General features: G+C 50.1%; 1 protein-coding gene across 1 annotated transcript; it reads left to right on the top strand.

Moving 5' to 3' along the window:
- Positions 1-9: 9 nt before the first annotated feature.
- Positions 10-20,861, top strand: SNX19 (sorting nexin 19; the record flags this gene model as incomplete). The annotated part of the gene is made up of 12 exons (XM_008946855.1): positions 10-909; positions 1,308-1,446; positions 2,260-2,360; positions 2,519-2,638; positions 2,729-2,859; positions 4,013-4,109; positions 4,349-4,506; positions 5,557-5,561; positions 6,792-6,921; positions 18,832-19,016; positions 19,831-19,918; positions 20,567-20,861. Coding segments are annotated over 12 exons (2,190 nt in total), but the record flags the coding sequence as incomplete, so codon positions are not given.
- Between the last annotated feature and the right edge of the window lie 715 nt (positions 20,862-21,576).

Below are 21,576 nucleotides of genomic sequence, written 5' to 3'. Positions count from 1 at the left end.
CCCTGGCCCCACCTGGAGACACGGACGGGACGCTTCGTGGTGGTGGAGCTGGTGGCTTGCAACGTGCTGCTGCCAGCTGTCAGGAAGATGGCTGATCCCGACTGGATCAACCTGCTGCTCATTGGGGCTTTCTCCAAGAAGCCCCGTGGGGAGAAGCCACCACCTGCACCTCCAGTGCCCCGTTGCTCTCCAGTGCAGATGGATGCTGCTCCTGCTGGGCTGCCCTCCTTCCCCAGGGCCATGGAGATGACCAAGCAGGAGATGGGGGTTGCTGGTGAGGAGGGAGAGGACATGGTGAGCAGGCTGTGCCACGCAGAGGAGCCCTTGCTCTGCTCACGAGCCCTGGGTGTGCTCTTCCCCTGCGAGGGTTTGGAGCTGGAGTCCCCCGCGCCTGATGCCGGCCAGGACGTGGACCTTTTGGCACCATCACCCAGCAGGGAGATCCCCAGTGAGCTCCTTCAGGACACCTCCACAGTGCTGGAGGGGCAGGCTGCTTCAGAGAATGGTATGGGAGACCTGGAGGAGGGCATGGCCATGGCCTCAGATGCTGGCCTGCTCCCCACCTCTGCTGTTCTGCTGAGCTCCTGCCCTGACATCCAGATCGACCCAGCAGTTGAGAAGGAAGAGGAAAGCCTAGATGTCCTCAAGAAGTCCTCATCACAGAGGCCCTCCAGTTTGGGGAAAGATCTAGGACCAGCAGAGGGCCCACTACAAAGCTCCTCAGACCCCAGGCAGACTCTACCACTGCTGTCATCCTCCCCAACAGCTTCCATCAGCACCTTCAGCTTTGAGCCCCTCAGCAGCCCTGATGGGCCAGTTGTCATCCAGAACCTGCGCATAACTGGAACCATCACTGCCCGTGAGCACAGCGGGACTGGCTTCCACCCCTACACCCTCTACACTGTGAAGGTAAAGGCTCCCCTGGTGGTCAGCCCTTTTTTGAGACCCTTGCCCTGGCAGGGGAGCACAGACTCATGTTTGGAGATGAGAACTTGCTCTGTGGGTTGCTCAGTGATGAATTTTTTCTGTTAGTGGGGGAATAGTGGGCACAGTGACTTTTTTCCAGTGGCTGTTTGGGTGTGGGGTAGGGTTTCCCATTCATGGCCAAGGGTTGTGTGGGGCTGGTTGAGTCTTTTGTGTCCTGTTTTGCACTCATCCCTTCATCGTGAAGGGTTTGTGTGGTATGCAGCTGCTGTGCTTCAGGGAAGGGTCAAGCTGAGGAATTTCTGGAGGGGCCACAGGAACCACAGCACTCGAGGATTGTTTTGGGGTCTGTAAAGATTATTGACTGTTGCCTTCCTCCTCAGTATGAGACGGCCCTGGAGGGTGAGGGCACGGGCAGCCTTCAGCAGGTGGCCTACCACACTGTGAACCGCCGTTACCGGGAGTTCCTCAACCTGCAGACCAGACTGGAGGAGAAACCGGAGCTCCGCAAGTTCCTGAAAAGTCAGTGGCTTTGTGAGAAAATCTGCCCTTTCACCCAGTCCCTGCTCCTCTGCCCTGCCTGTACAGCTCTGAGTTCTGGGTTTTTTTGTGGTGCCCATGGCTTTGTTCTGGGCAGAGCTGGCTAAAGCAGATTGTGGCAGCAAACTCCAGTGTTTCGGAACATCTTTATTGTCACTGAGATCTCACCGCTTGCTTTTATAGCTTTGCACCTTAGCAATGAGTAAAACACTGGTATCAGCAAGAGTCTTGTTTGCATATGAAGAGTGCTGTGTCAAATGTAAGCTTTTTTGAAAAGGGAGCACTGTTTTTTCTAAAGGTCCTTGTGTAGAAATCTTCACTGAATTTAGATGTCCCTGTGTAATCCTTTGGTTTTGACAGGTCTGGCGGTTGGAATGGAGAACTGCCTTGTTGAGAATTTTTGGGCTCTTTGAACAATGTAAGGTCCTTGTGCTAAACCAATGTTTTTGCACAGATGGTAAAGTGTCAGCAGAAGGGACTTTCCATACGAATTTCAGCCTTGGTTTTGACAGGTCTGGCGGTTGGAATGGAGAACTGCCTTGTTGAGAATTTTTGGGCTCTTTGAGCAATCTAAGGTCTTTGTGCTAAACCAATGTTTTTGCTTCTTTGAATTTTAAAGGCACAGATGGTAAAGTGTCAGCTGAAGGGAGTTTCTATACAGATTTCAGCCACCCTGGTCTGAGGGGTGTGTTATCTTTGGCGGCGTGCTGTGCTAGTCTGAAGCGTGAGGGCGTTAAGATTTAAAGATGGCTGTTGCTATTTTTTCAAGCTTGCTAATGGGGTTTTCTTTTGCAGATATTAAAGGCCCAAAGAAACTGTTCCCTGATCTCCCCTTTGGAAATATGGACAGCGATAAAGTGGAAGCCAGAAAAAGCCTGCTAGAATCTTTCTTGAAGGTGAGATGTTTGCTTGTATGCCCTGTGGGCAAGGAAGTGGCTCTCAGGGTAGCTCTGTACTGATTGTGGAGCATGTCCCATCTATTCCACCCACACTGGTCATGATCAAGCTGGGAAGCTGACTCCAAAAAGACCTCAAGCTACATCTTGCCTTGCAGCAATTGTGTGCTGTCCCTGAGGTTGCCAACAGTGAGGAGGTGCAGGAGTTCCTCGCCCTCAACACTGATGCCAGGATTGCGTTCGTCAAGAAGCCCTTCGTTGTCTCCAGGATAGACAAGGTGGGAATCTGGTCATTGGAACTGCTTCCAACTGCACCTAGGAACAGGGATGTATTCAGTGATTGACCCTGGCACTGCTGGCTTTTGCAGATTGTTGTCAATGCCATCGTGGACACCTTGAAGACAGCGTTCCCCAGGTCAGAGCCTCAGAGCCCCACGGAGGATCTTAGTGAGTCTGAAGTGGATGGGAAATCTCAGACAGATGGGAAGAAGGCAAACAGGTAAGGAAGGGCTCCTTCAGCTTCCCCTGTGCTTTGTGCAGAGCATACATTTCATCATGGGGAAATGCCAACTTGGTGTTTTACCTATTGTGGATAGTAGGTTGCTGTCATATTTATACTGAGTTATTTTCACATCCTGATGAAGGTTATTTGGGTTGTTGTTTGAATGAAGGACTTTCCAGGAGTTTTTCACCAAAGGTGGGTTTCTTCCTGAGGGAGCTGCAAGGTGGTGTCATTTGCTGCCAAAGACATTAATGCTCCTGGAGAATTGCTTTGTAACTTTAAACATGTATGTGACCTATATGTGGTGAGTCACTGCAAAATGCAAGTGTAAGTCATCTACCTGAAGGTTTGCTCCTGCCTCTCCCATGTGTTTCACAGTGTGCCTTGCCTGGCAAACAACTGAATATTCGTTTAGGGGTAGTGTTTAAGGTCATTGCACTTCTGTTACTCACCAAGTGTTTATTTGATGGTGCTGGCAGTGAACAGCCCCATTGTGCTCATTAATGAATCTGCCCTTACAGGAGGAGAGCAGGTTTCTGCTTTTTTCCCCAAAAAGAGATGTTTTGCTACAAAAAGATGCTTTGGCCAAAGACATAAATGAAAAGCAAGTACAGGTTTTGAAGTATCTTGCCTGCAAAGGATGTTCCTTAACCACAAACAGGCTATTTTACCATTTGTCCCACAATCCCAAATGCCCTTTCATATCCTCCTTTCTGCATGTGCATGCTTGTAAGTGGATTTCACAATCCTGCTGAGTATGTCTCACTGCAGAGGCTTCTCTGAACACTTTCCTGTCTCTGCTGCAGTGCTCACACCTTGCTGAACAGAAATGCCAGTGTCTGCCTGTGAGCTTGGAGGTAACATACCTGCCAAAGAGGGTGTGTGTACATGGTGAATGCTGGAAAGCCTTGGCTAGTCCCACATGTAGTTGAGGAAAAGCACATTAATGCTTTGGTCACGTGGTTTTACTGCTGCCTCTTGGTTATCCTGGGGGTGGATGCTTTTTTTGAACTGCCTTAGGCCTAATCAGCCTTCTTAGCTTGGATGTGGCACTAGAGATAGCTTGTCTGGGTTCTTGGGTGAGGCTGCAAAACACATCCCTCACGACTTGTCAAGAAAACCCTGACTGTGCCTTGTCTTTCCTCTGCAGGTCCAGGCTGAGGTTCTCATCTGGTAAAATCACTCCGGTGCTGAGCGTGGGCGAAGCGCACGACAGGATCGTGTACTCCATCAGGGAGGGCAGCACTGTGAGTTCCAATCCCTCTTGCAGGCATGATCCTAATTTGGCTTGGAGTAATCCATGGGCATGAGGGTTGTGGCTGCTGAAGCCTTGTTCCTGCATGCCAGGTCTTTGCAGAAAGGCAATAAGCAGCCCTAGTTGTGCTTTTGGCTACAAATCAGGTGGTGGGAGGTTGTCTGGGTAGTGGAGATCTCTTACATCTGTTCAGCTCTGGCTGTGTCCTGCTCACTGCTGGGATTTTTGTAGGTCTCTGGCACTCTGTCGCTGGCTGCTATGGAGTCCTTCATCCAGAAGCAGGAGAAGCTGCTGGAGACAGTCCCCAACAAAGCTCCCGAAGGCGAGGGAAGCAGAGAAGCTAAGGAAAGCTCTGTGCAGGAGGATACAGATGGGCTGGGCACGTCAGAGTGGGGGACACATCCAGAAATGGACTCTGGTGAGCTCAGCCTCTCTATTAGTGCTTCAGTGTAACTCTCTTGGTACTGCAACAGCTCCAACATCTGCAGGCTCAGCTTGCAAGGTCTCTGGTGTGAGGATCTGGTCTCCTACCTGTTGCACCTTGATGAAAGGGAAAGCAAAGTGAGTTTTCCCAGTCTTGTTAGGTGATTGCTCTTGTCTTTATTGCTTGTGGGGGCAAATTGGATCTTGGCTGAGTTGTGTTGCTGTAGATCTTCACCTCCGTGTACTCAGTGTACTAGGAAATAAGTTTCTTAAGGACACACCACTTAAACTGCCAATGTTATAAACCCAAGCTCTTAGAAACTGAAAAATGGCCAAATGATGATGGTTTCTTCCTAGTCTCAAATTACCCTTGATACGTTTATGCGCTATAAAAGGACCCTTTGAGATGCAGTGAAGTTTGGCTAGATTTGGTGGGAATGGCAAATGGTGTGAATCCCAGTTGAAGGAATGCTGTTCCCTTTCTGATGACAGCTCCCTCCTCTGAAGCACAGGGCTGCTCTGGCCTCTCAGACCAGTTACAAGGTTATCCTGAGCACGGGCGAAAATATGTTCTGTAATCTTTTTCTTGGAATAGCTGAGCTGTATCAGCTGGAACTTCCCAAAAATTTCACTCCAGTGGTTCAAGTTTGGCAAGCTGTGACTAAAAGCATGTGCTTGTGATGGGATGGGTCTGGTGTTCTGAAATGCAGCCTGCACTACCAGCTTTGCCTATAATCTTTGAACACAAGCCCTCGGTTGTTTCGGGGCTGTTGGGGAAGGAGGGCGGGGATTGGAGGCCAGTGCTCTGCACAGAGCACAAGAGCTACAGGCAGGCCAAGTTAGCTGAGCTCCTAAGGAAATTTAACATCAGTGATGTCAAATTCCTGTAGGTCTGTGAAGCTTCCGAGGCGAGACAGGCCCGGCTGGTCTGGCAGCACATGGGGAACCAATGTCTGGGGAGCAGCTGGCTATGGAGGTGGCCGGTGTCCATATCTGCTTGCTGAGGGACTTCTCAGAAGAGGTTGGCCAGCAGCTCCATGAGGAAGGGCACTTGGATGCTTTGGGAGTAAACAGCTTGCTGGCGATGCTCTTTGAATGGGCTTATGGTGAAGCTAAACAGTCTGCACTGGGCTCTGCACAGGGAGGTTGAATCTCAAAAGGCAAAGCAAACGAGGAGTAACTTGTGCGTGGCCAAGAGCAAGATGTGCCAAATGCACTCATGTCTTCTCCAAGTGAAATGGGCTGGAGCTAATTAGTCCAGGTCATATCTAGCAGGGAGAAGAGAGAGGGAGAGGTGCTGGGGTTCAGAATCCTCTCCACTTTATGTCCAGTACTGAATTGTGCACAAACAGTCTCGTTTGCTCTCTGTAGGCAGAGAGTGATTGGAAGCTCAGGCACTGGGGAAGGGCAGAATGGAAGCTGCTGTATGGGAGCTCACTCTGACAACAGAGTTGACACAGAGTAGCCTCAGGTCAGGGCACCAGCCTAGGAGCAGCTGTCTCAGGCAGGTTTGTGGTACATTAATGGGCTTTTTCTACGTGAACACCTATGATGCTTTGGGGCCCAGCAGCATAAAAGTCATTCTCTAGCAAGTGGAATGTGTTTGTGCTGTAGGCTTTGACATCCTCCTGACAGTTAGGGAGAGCTTTTGCTGTCCCAGGCAGGTGTGGGGGTTTGTTTTTGAACTGATACATCTGGTTTAACCAGATGTGGTTCATTCACCTTCCTGCTAAGGCTTGGACCTGCCACACGATGGCAGCCTGCAGACACTGACCGGAGCCTTGCTCTTGGAAAACTACACTTTGGAAGAGGGGTAAGTGTTGGTGAGGACTAGGAAAATAGTCCTCAGCAACTTACCTTTGTCCTGGCTACAGCCACTGCCTTCTTTCTCATCTATTTTGGGCATGCTGCTGTCCATGTGTGTAAACTGGGGTCTATTAATGTCTTGGCTTACTGAGAAGGAACTTGCAGCAGCCATGTTCTGGTCTGGTGTGGCCCTTGGTAGGGATCTTGGGGCTGCTGGTATGAAAGCAGAAATGAGAACCATCAGAGTGGGAGCCTGGAAGGGCAGGCTTCCCAGGCTGGCTCTGCTACAGCAGGTCATCTGCATGTGGCATGAGGCTCTAGGCTGGGGAGAAGAAAGGCAAGCAGACTTTTGGAGAAAAGAGTGAGTTTTGAATGATGCTTTCCACCAGCTTTGCTTAGATGCTGAGTTGGCTTCTTCATCTGACCCTCCTCTTCCTCCTGGCAGACTCCGAGACAGCTTTGGCTGACCTGGCACTGGATGTGATTCGTGTGCTGCTGATGGATCACTGGAGCTGGCTGTGCACAGAGAACGTCCAGAAGGTCTTCCACCTGCTCTTTGGGACCCTCATTCAAAGGTAGGGCCTCAGTAACCAACCCCACAGCTCTGTGAGGTGGTATTGCCTTTGGAGTTATAGTCTGAAATGAAGCTTTTCCCTGAATCCAGATAAATCCACATCAGACAGCAAGGTTCTGTAAAAATGTCACATGTATGTAGGGGAAACATCTCGGAGATTTGTAGTGGGAGCTGTTTTCCCTGTGAGTAGCAACATAACTTGAGTGAGCAGCCTTCTGTCCTTTACCAACAGGGGAAGGGAAGGATTCAGCCTTGGATCCTTGCCTTCTGATAGAGCAAGAGCACTCAGGTCCTTGAATCTTCAGAGAGAGACTGGCCTATTGCTGCCCAGGTGTTCAGATTGTTCTTTCTACAACAGGAGAATAAACAGGCACAAGGAGCTGTGACTTGTCAAGCAACAGCTTGGAGTGCAGCCTCCCAGGGCCTCTGCTCTCACTGATGCACCCTTCTCTGACACATGGTGGGCCAGTAGTTCCCGTGGCTTGGCCAGTGACCCACAGATGTATCAGTGAAAGGTTTCCTTTCCAGCTGGTAGGTACTTGCCAAGCTCTTCTGGGGCCAGTGCCTCTGTGTGGTAAGGCACTAGGCCAAGACACACAAACAGAGCATTTCTGTTCTGTTGTGCAGATTGGTGGCTTGCTAACTGGGGGATATGGTCCTTCAGAGTATCAGGAAAGACTTCCCAGAAGGACTTGGACTAGGGGGAATTTCAGAGCAGTGCTCTTCCCAGTCCTGCGCCCTTTCTTGTCTCGCAGGCATGCAAAGCCAGTGTCAGGATGTGCAGGGCAGCACTTTATAACCCAGCTGGTAATTTAAGCTGCCCCCAGCAGAGGTTGCTGGAGCACTCTGAGGTCAGGGCCTGCTGGCCAAGGCTCCTGAGTCTGTTTCCGTGGGTGGAAGGAGGTGGGTGTTGCTCCTGCTCCTCCAGAATGGGGAAGGAGCTGGAACCAGTCATTGTGTGTAAGCACAGAGGTATGGGAGCCTGGCTAGGCACGTCATCACCTCCTAATAAGCTCTGTCCGGGTCACCCAGGGAGCCTGCAGCACCAGCACGTGGCATTGGTATTTTCCACTAGAGAAGCTGTCACACACACAGCACATGCCTGGCTGGGGAAGGTGGAGGAGCTCCACGAGTCATGCTAGAGGAGCAGTGTGAGGAGGAGGAGGAGTGTGGTCACAGCTGCTCCACTTCAATGGGTCTGGGGGAACCCATGTGTGCTGCAGCCAAAGCTTTGGCTGGAGGTGATGTTGGGAAGCCCTCTGCCTCTGTCACTATCAGGATGCAAATATAACCTGTTAAGCTAACCCCTGTGTCCCCAGGAGTGCCTGTGGCCATGCTGAAATCCTTGTGTTGGTGCTGGCTCTGCTTGTGTTCTGGGACAATCAGGAGTCTGCTGGTCTGCTGTGAAGGGGACAGGGAAGGGAGAAGCACAGTGTCAACTGCCCCATTGCCAGGAAGGTGGTGTTGCCCATTAGTTGCTTCAGAGAAGACTTATCTCCCCTGTTTTCTTGGGGTCAGCACCCCAACTCACAAATCTGTGCTTATAGAGAGCTCCTTGGTCTCCTGAAAGGGAGGAATGTTAGAAGGTGAGGTTCTTCTATCTCAAATCAAGGATGGCAGGTTTTTAGTGATCCTGAAAGCCCATGTGGAGGGGCAGGATACTCACATTGGTGATGGAACTGCTCTGAGAGCAGTCAGTGTCTGCCTGTTCTGAAAGCTGTAAGGTAGTGGGAGAGCAGACAGTGCCCAAGACAGACATTTGAGACCTGTCAAGACATGGCACCCTGTCCTTGAGCCACACAGAAAAGTGGCTGAGACTTGTACAGTGACTGCTGAGACAGCCCAGGTGGCTGCTGCTGTGCTGAGCAGATCAAGAACTCTGTATCTCAGACCTGCTGCCAGATGCCTATCCAGGGACACAGTGTGGACTTGGTGGTATTTAACTCTTTGCAACTTGACAGCTGCTTGGCTGGACCTGGCCTTCATGGGCATTGTCACCACTCTACACTGAGCATGCCTCAGGCCAGGGTGGAAGAATCAACAGGGAAACCCCCAAGAAGAAGGTCCAGCTTCTCCAGAGAGCCAGTCCCCATGTCTATGGGAACTTTCTCCCTTGAGCTTGTGGTGCCCAGAGCATCCCCTGAGTGGCATTGAAGGGATTGCTGTGAGCACACCATTGCTGATTACAGGGACTCCCTACCCTGCTCTCTTCACCATTCTCTGCATGGAGCACCCACCACACCCCTCTTTCCCTCTTCTCTGTAGCTGAAAGAGCCAGAGCCAGGCACTATCCATCTCCTCAGCCTGTCAGCTCCATGGCAGCCAGGGAGAGGAAGGCTCCATGACCTAAAAAGGTATTGTTAAGTAAAAGGGAGGCCGTGTGTGCAGCCCTGCATCCTTGCAGCTCTCATCCCATTATGTAACAGGGAACGATCCTTTTTTGGAGCTGAAAGAAGAGGTGGAGGGGCCAGGAAGCTTGCTGGGAGTAGGGACGACCCCAGGGACGAGGATTGCTTCCAGCAGCCTCTCTGCCTGCTGGGTCTGTGCCTGTAAACAAACTCACTGCCCCACTCTGGCTCCACACCCCTCCTCTGTCTGGCTCTCCCTTCCCTCCCACAGGCTGCAAGCACAGCTCTCCTCTTTCCTGGGGAGGCTGTGGCAGGGACCTGTTTGCAAGGGGGAGTCGAGAGGGCTATTTTGTGCTCTGGGGGTGTTGGATGGAAATGCTAAAAAGCATTTGAAGGATCCATGCTCTTTTTTGAACCTTGTGAGTCAAAGTGGTGTTAAAAATACACAGGAAGCATGCAAACCATTCCATGGCTGGGACCCCATGCCCTGCCCTCCATCCCTTCCTGACAGTGGTGGTCCCTAGGTCAGGGCTCTGGCAGGGCTGGGATGAGCTGGGGTGACAGCCACCAGGTACCAGCACACCATGCCCTCCAGCTCCTGCTGGCGTTCTCCTGGTCCCACATCTGCTTCCTTGTCTGGAGGGGAGTCCCCACAGAGTGCCAGGATCCCAAGGATGGAACCTGGGAGGATTTTAGGTGCTGATCCAGGTCTGTATGCTTCTCCTGCCACCTCCACCACGAGAGAAAGCTGTGGCAATGCAAAGCACGGAGCAGAGGGAAGGTCTCTTGACACTCCCCAGCTGTCTGCACCCTGTAACCTGAGCAGGGCTGGGGCACAGAGTCTGTTCTGGGGCTTGGAAGTGGCTGTGTGTATATAAAGGAGCGTGTGGAACTATGCAGGCAGCTTTGATGGTGTCCTGTTCCACTGAGCAGGAGTTAAAATAAATGTAGATCATCTCTGCCTTACCCAGGAGCTCAGCACTGCTTGGCTGGCCGTTCTCTTTGGGTCACTCCAGGGCTCCTCCAGGCTTTTTCCCCTGTCCATCATTCCTCAGTGAAGCAGGTGTATTTGGGGAGGTGATTCCAGTCTGTGAGAGACGTAGAAGGACAGCCAGGGATGCTTTGAGGCTTGTTACAGGTGACTGTCAGGCTTTTAAAAGAGCAATTTCTTCCAAGTTCTTCTAGCTCTGCTTCCTTTTGCAAGTCTGGCTTGCTTTTGCTGTAGGGATTCCTCTTTTCAGCTGTTTCTCACAAGCAAGGCAAGTCCATCTGAGCTCAGATCCACTCTGGAACTGAATCTTGGGCCATGATCTTGTGGAGAGCCTGGCTCTTGAGTGCTGAAGTGAAGCATACTGAGCCCTGGGGTGGGAGCAGGGGAGAGAAGGGACACTCAGGCAGCACACAGGACAGGTTTTGATTATGTACACTAAAATGGAGCTGAGTGGTCATCAGGGGCATTGTATTTGATTTGAGGTGCTAGATATTACAGCATGTTGCTGGGGATCTAGAGCTGGGTGAGGCTGCAGAGGCAGGACAGTCTTCATTCTACCAGCAGTGGGTCTGGAGCATCTGGATTCTTGTTGCAGCCTGGGTTTTGCTAGGAGAGTCGGTCTGTTAGGGTTTGGATAAACAGTTTGGCTAGTTCCCTGTCGAAGAGCAAGTGGCCTTTAGGGCACTTGTAGAGCCAATGTGCTTGCCAATGGAAATGATCTGGGCAAGGTCTGGCTATGGCATGGGGAGGAAGCTGTTGCCATGCTCCAGGGTGTGTGCAGGGAGGGTGGGATTGATGTGAAGGGTGCCACAGCCTGCACAGGCAGCTGGAGCCTGCAGGCCTGTGTGCTATTCCAGATTTTGCCTTTTCCAATGCTCTCCTCCTTATTCAATGTACTTGTGACAGGACATGTGAGGTTTGGGGTAGCAGGATGTGTCTCCATGGCCCCTGAAGCAGCCTCAGAGCTGGCACTGTGGAGGTTGCTCCCTGTAGAGGTATGAGCCACCAGCAGCAGCTTGCTCTTAGGGCACATCTCCCATTTCCCCTTTGGCAGGGGTGTGGCACCATGCCCAACCATCCCACAGGATGGGTTTGGGTGGGCTGTTGCTGGGGTTACCCCTGTGTGTAACCCAAGGCTGCCCTTGCTTTCTTGCTGTCATCTTGAGCCTGTTCGTGTCAGGGCAGGTGTCAGGGGTGCTTGTGCAACTGCTGCTGTAAGTCAGGGAGCTCCAAGCTTTGGGGATTTGCTTGATGGGTGTTTGGGGTTTTTTTTCCTGCTTTTTTCCCTCTTCTTTCTTCCTTGATCTCTGTGCCAACAGAACTGGCAACAACCAAGACCCTTGGCAGCGTTCTTGATCCTCTTGACTTGGAAGTACCACTGGCATGTAGTGTTGCCTGACCCTCTTAAAGATGTCCCTGAGTAAACCTGCCCACTTGGGCAGCCAAGCACCTGCAGCCCTGGGTGTGCTGGGCAAGTGCTGCCCACGGGCAAGCAATTCTGCACAGCCCTGGCTGTGGGGAGCCCCACAGGGTCCATGTCCCACACCCAGACCATGAGTCAGACCTCCTCTCAGTGCTGTGGGGTCATCAGGAAGCTGGGCTGCAGGTGTCACCTGGCATCAGGGCTGTCCTCTGGTGGGACATGTCAGTGCCTGGGCAAGCATTGGCTGCAGAGACTCCACGTTCCCTCCCAGAGTTATCTCAGAAAAAGACCTTAAAGCCAAGGGTTGACTTGTGCTCTTCAGGTGCCAGGAGAAGCTGGGAAGGTTTATGCTGAAGCTGTTCCCAGTGCAGCTGCTCCCACTTTCCTTTGGCTTTGTAGCTGGCAGGTGACTTAGCACTCGGGGCTTGGGCAGCACCTCTGAGTTTTGCTGGCAGAAACAAGCTGCCAAAACTGCAATGTCAGTGCAGCTGGGGCAACTAAATCCATTGGCTGTTCTGGCTTGTTGCTCTGGGGGAGTTGACTGGGACATGTGTGACAGCACGTGGAGGGGCTGTGCTGGCAGGCCCAGGTATGTGGCAGCAAAGGTCCCGTCCCTCCCATGGCAATGCAAGCATGCACCCAGCCTGAAAGCCAGTGACAGGGTTTGTCTGCAGAGGAACCAACCTTCTGTCATCTTCCTCCTGGTCTCTGGATCTGGCTGTTTGTGTTGTAGCTGTGAGGAGCAGTGGAAATGGCAGGCCTGTGGTATGTCAGAGAAACGATCTTCAGGACTGTGCCTTTGTGTATGTAAAGTAAATAAAAATCAACTTGGAAACATGCCTTGATTCAGTTGTCTCCAAGCACCTGGAAATTTTGGATCTGGCTTTTGAATCTCTGTCCCAAACAATTTTTTTTTTTCTTTCTTTTGTAGAAGCAGTGTTCTTCCAAAAACAGCCACTAGAATGAAGCAAACACTCTGCTTTGATAACAATTGCAACATTATTTTAACTGCATCTCTCTGTTGAGACTGCTTCAGCAGTTAGATATGTGCCAACTTTTTCCCTAAACTTAAAAAAAAAAGACAACTTATAGTTCAAATAGAAAAGACAAGCAGTGTTCTTCCAAAAACAGCCACTAGAATGAAGCAAACACTCTGCTTTGATAACAATTGCAACATTATTTTAACTGCATCTCTCTGTTGATACTGCTTCAGCAATTAGATATGTGCCAACTTTTTTCCTAAACTTAAAAAAAAAGACAACTTATGGTTCAAAAAGAAAAGACAAAAAAGAAAATCATTGAGAGGAAATACTATCTTCTGGCTGGTTTTGGTTTTCCCTGGCTTGGGAAGGGTTAATGGTGTTCTTATGTATTTTGATTCCAAAGTGGGCTAATGAAGCAATCTGCTGTGAGCAGGACCTGGCTCAGACAGCCTGGCCTCTCCCTGGGGCACTGCTGAGAGCTTAATTGGCTCAATAAATACTTGATGGAGATGTTATCAAAGGCTGGGATGCTTTGTTAAAAATCGAGGGGGCTTTGGGATGATCTTTTTTCAATCACTTAGCTTTCCCCCCTTTTGCTGAGCCCCACGGCATCACAGGGAGATGTAACATGAAAAAGGCAAAACAGAACAGCTTGGTTAAGTCACTGCAGGGAGAAGATGTTGGAGTTGGAGCTCTCTGTTTTCACGATTCCTTTTTGTCAGGTGTGCTTTGGAGGGAGCAGCACATATGTCAGAGTGGTGCCTCAAGCCCCAGGGGCAAGCTGTGGCTTCAGGTCAGTGAAGAATTATCTGGTTTTCCACCTCTGCCACACAGCAAAATGTCCACTTCTCAGAGGGCCTCCCCCAGCTCCACCTCTCACTTGGCCTGGGCCAAGCAGGTAGGAAATCCCAGTGCCCTACACTGGCAAGGCACTGGGGAGTTTAATGCACTGGTATATTGGATGCAAGTGCTTCTGGAGTGAGCTCTTTGCAGCTTGATTTCTTTCTTGCTTCCTTCAGTGCCTTCAGGGGAGCCGTGCTAGGGGAGCTGTGAGGCTGGCAAGACACTCTGTTTGAGGAGTAGGTGCTCAGCTACTGCCTCACTGACCAAACACTCATTCCCATGTGCTTGGGCAGGGGTACAGGACATATTGTTCATAGCATATACAATTGTAAATGTTTTATAGGGCAGCAGGAGAGGAACATTTCCAGTAAGGCAAAAAGGATAGTTTACTTATGTGTGTCTCTGCCCAGAAGTATAAAAGGACTCGGGATACTTCATGTTCTTTGATTTATGGACTTTTTTTTCTTTCCTATAGAGGAAGGGTTTACTGATGGCCTGGGCAAGCATGGGTTTGCCTTGCAGGTGTTTGAGCTGAGCATGCCAGTGGTTGGCTGCAGGGGCTTCTGCTGGCAGCTGTGCAGAGGAGAAGGTGGATGTGGGCTCAAGTAGCAGGTGCTAAAAGCTGAGCCTGGGGGTGAGAGTTCCCCAGTTGTTTCTTACTGTGCCTGCTGCAGCTCTTTCAGCTTTTTTTACAAGCTTTGCTCAGAGATGTTTCACAGTCAAAGCATTGCAATGTTGTTCTTTGAGCCCTTGAGTGAAGGATATTCTTGTGGTTTGAGGCACAATTTGGGGAGGAACGTGGGGGACAAGGACTGATGGTCTGATGATTTAAGTACCAGCCTTTCTTGATTTCGGAGGAGTCGTGCTTGAGTGCCTTGTATGTTCCCAGATGTTGCCTTTTTCATAAATGCTTTTTAGTGCCTTGATCTCACAGGTCTTTTTTGAGCTTCTGGTTAGCCATGCTGTATTAACTGATCTCAGGGAAACAGAGGCCTTGTTCTGGGGTGGAAAGCAGTAGGTGTTGAGCTGGACTTCCTACCATTATGCACAGCTTGTGTATATTTATAGAGCTGTTAGTATTTGTACAGTGAAAGCGGACTACTAGAGGCTTTCTCATCTTTGTCTTCTTCCTAGCTTGGCATCCAGTTTGTGTCTTTCTAAATCCTTAAAATTCCCAGTTTTAGGGGAATCACAGTTGCTGTTGCTTCAGTTTTTAGTTAAAATCTGTATATTTAACTCAACCACTCCTTGGGTCAAGTGAACATAGGAGCAGTTTTTATCCCAATGATGACAGGTGAGAGAAGCAGAGGTTCACTGGCTTCTAGGAGCTGTTTGTGAATTTTTGTACTGTCTTTTTGTCTATTCTTGGCCCATTTTTCTTTTCTAGACTAAGCAAATCCAACCTGTCCAACCTTTGCTTCCTGAGTGGACCTCTCTGTGGGTGGACCCTCTGGGTAGTCCACTTAAGCACATTGAGCTTGTAGGAGGCAGGAAAAAACAAGGCCACCTATTGTTTTTCCTGTTCCTGACTTAGTCTCCCTTCACCATGTGCTGCTCCATCTTAGCAGCCCATGTTGCTTCTAGTTGCCAAAGGAGGGCCAAGGATGTACCCCCAGGCTGCCTTTTTCCCTCTCATTCCCAGGACATTTCTGCCATTCCTGTCTTAATGGGCCCCTTCAGCTGACCTTGGAGTTCCAGCTTAAGCCATGGCATTAAATCAGCTCTTATTTAGCAGCCATTTCATTCCTCCATGGGCAGCTATTTCAAACAGAGGACCCTTACAGCATGGGCAAGTTATGCACCTCCAGACCAATGTCCAGGAGTTCATAGCCTTTGCAGTCTTGTCTGTTCGTGTGGGGCATTATCAAAGCATTCGAGTGTCTGAGCCCAGGAGGTCACTTTCTGTCTATTTTTGGTTTGAGCTGAAGTGTAAAGAGATGGTGCAGTGATAAGTTTGGTCCTCTTTCTTTCTTATTAAGGCTATTTCTTCAAGTAGTAGCAGAATGGAAATAGTAACTCATCAGCCATCCAAAAAGAAAAAAAAGAGAAGTCTATTTGTGTTTCTTGGTGGATTTATTTCTACCTGGGAGTGGGCGTGTGAGCTTTCAGTGTGGCACATGGATCTCAAATGATTAGTCCTTTAATAGTATGAAGAATCATCTGTGACCTGCTGGCCAAGGTCAGCTTTGGGCCAGCACATAGCTGGAGTTGCTGTGTGAGAAGTGTGAGCTGTTCCTCCTGGTCCTGGTGCAGGAGGTCTGCCTGATGGTCTGTCTGCCAGAAACCAAGGTGCATCCCCCACAGCAGGTGTTGGCTGTGACTTCAACAGGCACAGGTTGGGAGTAGGGTGGAAAACTCTTCATGGCAGGTTACTCTGTCTTGGTATTTTCTTTGGAAATGTCTAAGAGCATCAGCTGCTCTCCCAGGGAGGAAGCTGGACTGGATGGACCAGTCTTGACAATTCCTCTCTTCTCGGTGCTTTTTGGATGGGTACACACACTGGGAAAGGGACCCAGAGCAGAATGACTTTAGTCTTCCTTCCATTTGCACCCAGCTTTCATTTCTTCTTCTTTCTTGCCCCATTTCATGCTAGTTTCTCATTTTAGGTGTATACTTTATGGGTTTGGGTGCTTCCCCCTTTTCTAGCAGTGTGTCTGAGCACCATTTGATGGGGCAAGTTGGCTTCTTCTCAAGAGCTTTATGGAGCTGTAGCATGATGGGGCAAAAATGACAGAGCCATTCTCCTCTCCTGCTCTTTGCTTCCCAAAGTGCAAGCCAAAATGCTGCTAGGCTAAATAAGCAGACTAAAAACTAAAACAAAAAAAAATAAATCAATAGTTTTGCAACTGAGAACTAAGACCTGTAAGCACTTGCATAAGCACAGCATGTGCACATTTGATCTGATTTATAGGTGTTACTTGTAGGCCTTGTTGCCTAGTTTTGGTGCCTTTATGGAAATAAATGAGCTAGAAATGGTAGGTTGTTTGTGCCGGGCCTTCCAGCATTCATCAGTTCTCAGTCAGCTCTTGAGCTGTCTGGAAACGTGTGCTGTCTTCTCCAAGTTCAGCTGTCACTATGCCCACTATTTGCTTGATTTTATTTCTTTTTTTGCTATTTTAGGAACATTCCTGAGAAAAAGAAAGTTTGTTTTTTGGGTTCTGCAACCTTTTAAAGGATGGTGAGTGACTATTACTAAGATGAATTTCAAGTCAATGTTCAATCTGATCTCCCTAGATGCAGAGTTTTCCTGTTTGCAGCTCTGTCCCCAGGTCTCTGAACTTCTGTTGCTTTTGAAATGTTTTCTCAATTAGGAAAGCAGGTTGTGTAAGAAAACATGTTAATGAAAAGCCATGTTAATGGAAGTTCTTGCCCCTAGAGGAGCCACAGCTTAACGCTTTAATTTGGTTGGGGATGGCTGGAGGGTTTAACGTGATCCTGGGTGTTAAACTCTGCTGATGGCTGCAGATAAAAAGCATTTTAAGCAATTTTATTTCCAACAGGCAAGGCTGCACTGTGATACTTTGTCCTCTACAACAGGTAGAAGCTATGCTTTGGGTCTCTTGTGAAAACATCAGTACTCGGGGTCCCATGAAGGCTGTCTCCCCTTTTCCAGTGCTGTCATTGGGATCACCAGGAGCATTGCCTGTGCTCCACTAAGACCTTGCTATGAGACATATCAAGCCTTTAGTCTACTCCAAGGCTTGTTTTCATCTTCCTTTGATAGTCTTTGCTTTTGCAGCAGGCATTGCCTCAGTGTGCATCCCTCCAGAGCAGCAGCTAGGCACCTCGTTTGTGCTGAAGAGGAGAGCACCGCGTTGCGGCGGCGGCTCAGGTGCTGCCTGCCTGCCGCTCCCCTGCCCCTGCTTTCCTTCAGGTGTTGTTCTTCCCAGCTCCCCACTCACAGCGTCCCTGCTGCGTGGGGAAAGGCGCCCTTGGCCCGACGGCCTCGCCTGAGAAGAATGCAGACAGTCTGGCAGAGTGCAGGTTAAATAAAGTTTGCCTTGGCAGGGCCCGAGCTCTTGGCCGTGCTGCGCGCTGCCTGGGCGTAGCGGTGACGGAATCGCAAGCACGAACGCCGGCTGCCAAGAGGAACGGGTCTCCTGGCCCTGCTTCTGGACTCCTCTGGGGCTCTAAGTACCAGTGAAATCAGGAGCCTTTTCCCTTCCCCAGCCCTGGGCTCTCCCCTCTTTGCTCCGGAGCCTCCCACGGGTAAGGACTGCAGCCACAAGCCGTCGTGGTCAGTGCTGCTCCACAGAGTCTCTGTCTTGCTAAATCGATGGGGACCCTCCTGGTGGTCTCTGTGGCATCATGGCATCATCCACTGGCCTCCCCTTACTCTAAGGGGGGAAGATTTTTAAGCAGAGGCAAGCTTTGACTGACAGCCGTGGCTTTTGCTGTTACAAGGGGAAGTGATTTTGCTTCTGGGAAAGAGGGTCTGCAGGCTGGATTTAGAAGCTTGCACTGGCCAGCTCTTGGGTGGCGTGGACACGTCCCCCCCACGCTGGCTGCAAACACCTCTGAGCCTGTACGTGGAGTAGCATTTCCTTGGCCTCAGGATGTGCAGGTTGTTACCGTATAAAGGGCAGAGTCTTGGCCCAGCAGGAGGGCAGAGCAGCAGTAATGTTGGCAGGTACCTAACTCGGCTTTTAATAGATGGGATTTGGATGGGAGCAATGATGATTTCATTGCCTGCCATGGGCGGACGGAGCAGGGCTGGACAGCAGGGAAGCAGGAGGAATGAGAGGAGCATGAACCAGCAGGATATTTGTGCCTTGCCATCCTTGGAGCATGTGTTTTGGTCTCCAGGCGAGACACCCTTGACTCTTCTGGTAGCAGGAGGGACTGATGAGAGTCCTGGTTGCCAGACCATGCTTGTACCCAGTCAGTCACAGGAGTTGCTTTACAAGTTAAAATACCAATTTTGGTGGTTCTCTCAGCTCTCTTCTCTGCTTGGTCATGGACATAACTTAGGAGGCTAAGACCAGTCATACCCCTTAGCCATGCTTCCTTTAGGGACCAGTTACTTATTTGGTTTCCTGCAGGCAGTGGAGTGATGGAACTTTTCATGGCTTTTGCTTTTCTGCTCTGACTTTTGCATTAGTGTTTCTGTCTGTAGGATGGGGAACATTTACATACTTATGGTGCACAGGAAAACTCAGCTAATAAATACTTGTGCACATGTTCAATGTATAGGCATGGAAACTGCATGTTAACCTACCCAGCAAGTTAGTTTTTCCCTTGAGGGCCTCTGATCAGTGGAAAGCCCCTGAGATGCTACCAAGCCTGACTTTTTCTGATGTTTTCTCTCTCCTTGTGCCCACAGGTGGCTGGAAGTCCAGGTGGTTAACCTGACCTGCACTCAGCGCTGGGTCCAGTACCTCCAGTTGCTACAGGAATCTATCTGGCCTGGAGGAGTTTTACCAGCAGTCCCCAAACCAGCCAGGACAGAGGAACAGAAGAAAGCAGCAGCAGAGCAGGCCCTGCAGAGCCTGATGGGAATCTTACCTAGTAAGTGTGTTAGAGATGTCTCAGCTGCCCTTGAGAACAGAGCAGTGGGGGAGGCTGGGGAGCCTTCTAGTGTGTTGGCATCACTGGAAGTGTGGTAAAATGCAGAGATGGAGCCTGCTTATACCAAAGCACCAGGGAACATTCATGTTTGAGTGGTTTCATGCAAGCAAAAAATCACTGTTTCCCAGTTCTAGATAGTTTGCATAAGCATCTGGGGAGCAGCACAGCTCAAAGAGAAAGGAATGTGTGTTTTGGTGATTCCCAGAAGCAGAGTGGCCATGTGGTCTATTCCTGCTGAGCCACCTCCAACGAGGTGGGGCTCAAGAAAGCCAGTGCCACACTGTGTTCCCAGCTGCTGCCCAGGGATACCATTGCTGGGAAGAGTCATAAGGCAAAGCCTCTGGCATCCAGCTCTAGAGAGTGGCTTTCCCACTGGATGGAAACCATGGTCCCAGCTGCACTGGATTTCCCTCTCTTGAAGTTTGACATGCCGACCTTTGGCATTAAAGCAGCTGCTGCCTTATCCCTGTGAGTGCAGTCTGATCTTTTAACTCCTTGCTGCAGTGCAAGGGGCCCTTTCTACCCTTTGGGGTTGGAAAAGTGCTACCAGGATATGCCCTTCCAGCCTGGAACTCTTTCCTGGCCTCCAGTCCTGTCCCTGCCTGGTTTTGGTCACGGTCTTGTTGTGCATGATGTGCCTCAAGCTCAGAGCACCATCACAAACTTTGATTTAGTACCCACCAGCAGAAGACCAACCCTGTTTTACTACCATAGAAATGTGCAGATCCTAAAGGCTTGTCTCTGGCCTTGGCAGATGTGATCCAAGAAATCCTTGGAACCAGTAAATGTCGAATGAGCTGGAGCCTGGTACTGGAGTCTCTGGGCCAGCCTGTGATAAACAGGTACGTGGATGCCACAACAGCCTTTGCAGTGGGGCCTGTAAGCTGCACTCAGGGCTTGGTTCTGAGATCAGTGCTGCCAGCTTCTTGGCACAGGATGTATCTGGCTAATTATCCTCCACTTAGATGATGGGAGGGCATCTGGCTTGCTCGTTAGGAAGGTGCATGTCTAGGACTTCGGTCTGGCTGGAGATTACTGAGCCAGTCTTCTTAATTATGTTGTTGGGCCTGCTTAGCTTATGGATGTCAGAAGAAATCAGACAAATCCTGGTTTAGCTTGTTTCCAGAGGAGCTTAGGAAGCAGCATATATGGATAGATAATGTTTTCCTGTATACCCATCACTGTGCATCTGGAAAGCAGTGTTTTTGTGATGAACTGCAGAGAAATGCATGTGCCACCTCACTCCAGGAGAGGCAGCTGTGTTTTCCGTGCTGCTCAGCAGCTTTAAGCATTCCCTGATTTGGGAGATGGAAGCAAAACCTGAACCATCCCTTGAAACCTTTCATTTAGGGTACAAAGTCTCCTATCTTTCCCTGATGGAACTCAAAATACTACTACTTTTGTGAGCTTGGGCTTTGACGTGACTGGAGCTCATCTCCCAGCTCTGCTGTGCCCTGACCAGCCTAAGCTTTGTCTTCTCTCCATTTCAGGCACCTGGTTTTCTGCCTCTTGGACATTCTGCTGGAGTTCTTGGTTCCGAAGGGCTCCAGCAATGAGCTGGAGACAGCAGCTGTGGCACCATCTGTCTCTAGAGGCCTGGACAAAGCAGGCATTTCAGCACACTGACCAGGGCTGGGGTGGCCAGCAGTGGAGGAGAGGAGCAGCCCCAGGCTTGGGATGATTTGATTTTCAGTGTTTACTGAATGTGTCTGGGAGCTTCTTGTAAAGAATTTTTCCAGCCAATGCTAAATGAGTCTGCTTCCAGGCTTCTCTGGTTTGGCTGAGTGATGGATTCAATCCAGTGTCAAGGGCTGAAGATGCTTTTCCACTGTAGTGTCTGTTCCATTGCTAACCTGCTGGAGAGCCTGGAATGAAGATGCCTGACTTCTGCAAAGTGGGATGATCTGTGGAGGCTGCCCACAAACTCTGTTGTCTTGCTCTTCCTTTCTGAACATCTGAAGGCAGACAGCACATAATGTTTGTGACTGTGGCCTCAAGCTCCACCTGGCACTGGCGTGCAGTGACTTCCTGTGATGGTATCTTGTTGATAATACTTCTCCAGGACAGCTGAGGGGATGACCAAATGCTGTCCTTGCCCTCCAAACAGCCTGCCCTGTGCCTGTGCCACGCCATCTGTTTTGCCAGAAGGAAAATGGGAGAGAATGGAACGTTGGAGATGAGGTGATGGGCCTGAAGTCAGCACTGGGAGCCCATCCCACTGCCCAAACAACTGAGAGGCTGAAAGCAGTGCAGAAATCAAAGCTGCTGCCCTGTCTTAGGGACAAAGATAAGCTTCTTCCTGCTGCCATGGCTCTGGCATGGTCTTGTGGCATCTTTTGCTGCCTGAACAGCAGGATGCATGTAGGCTAGGCAGTGATCATGTGAAAGAACTGTCCCCAGGCTGAAGAGGAACGTTAGCTTAGCCTGACTTCAGAATTACTGTGTTTTTTGCCTCCTGAACTTGTTTTATTCCCAGAGGCTGTCACCTGGCAGGCACAGG

The sequence above is a fragment of the Merops nubicus genome, unplaced genomic scaffold (assembly GCF_000691845.1).
Source record: "Merops nubicus isolate BGI_N331 unplaced genomic scaffold, ASM69184v1 scaffold9869, whole genome shotgun sequence".
In the NCBI taxonomy this organism is placed as follows: domain Eukaryota; kingdom Metazoa; phylum Chordata; class Aves; order Coraciiformes; family Meropidae; genus Merops; species Merops nubicus.
Note: the sequence above shows the minus strand (reverse complement) of the source record. Positions and strands in the feature narration are given on the sequence as shown.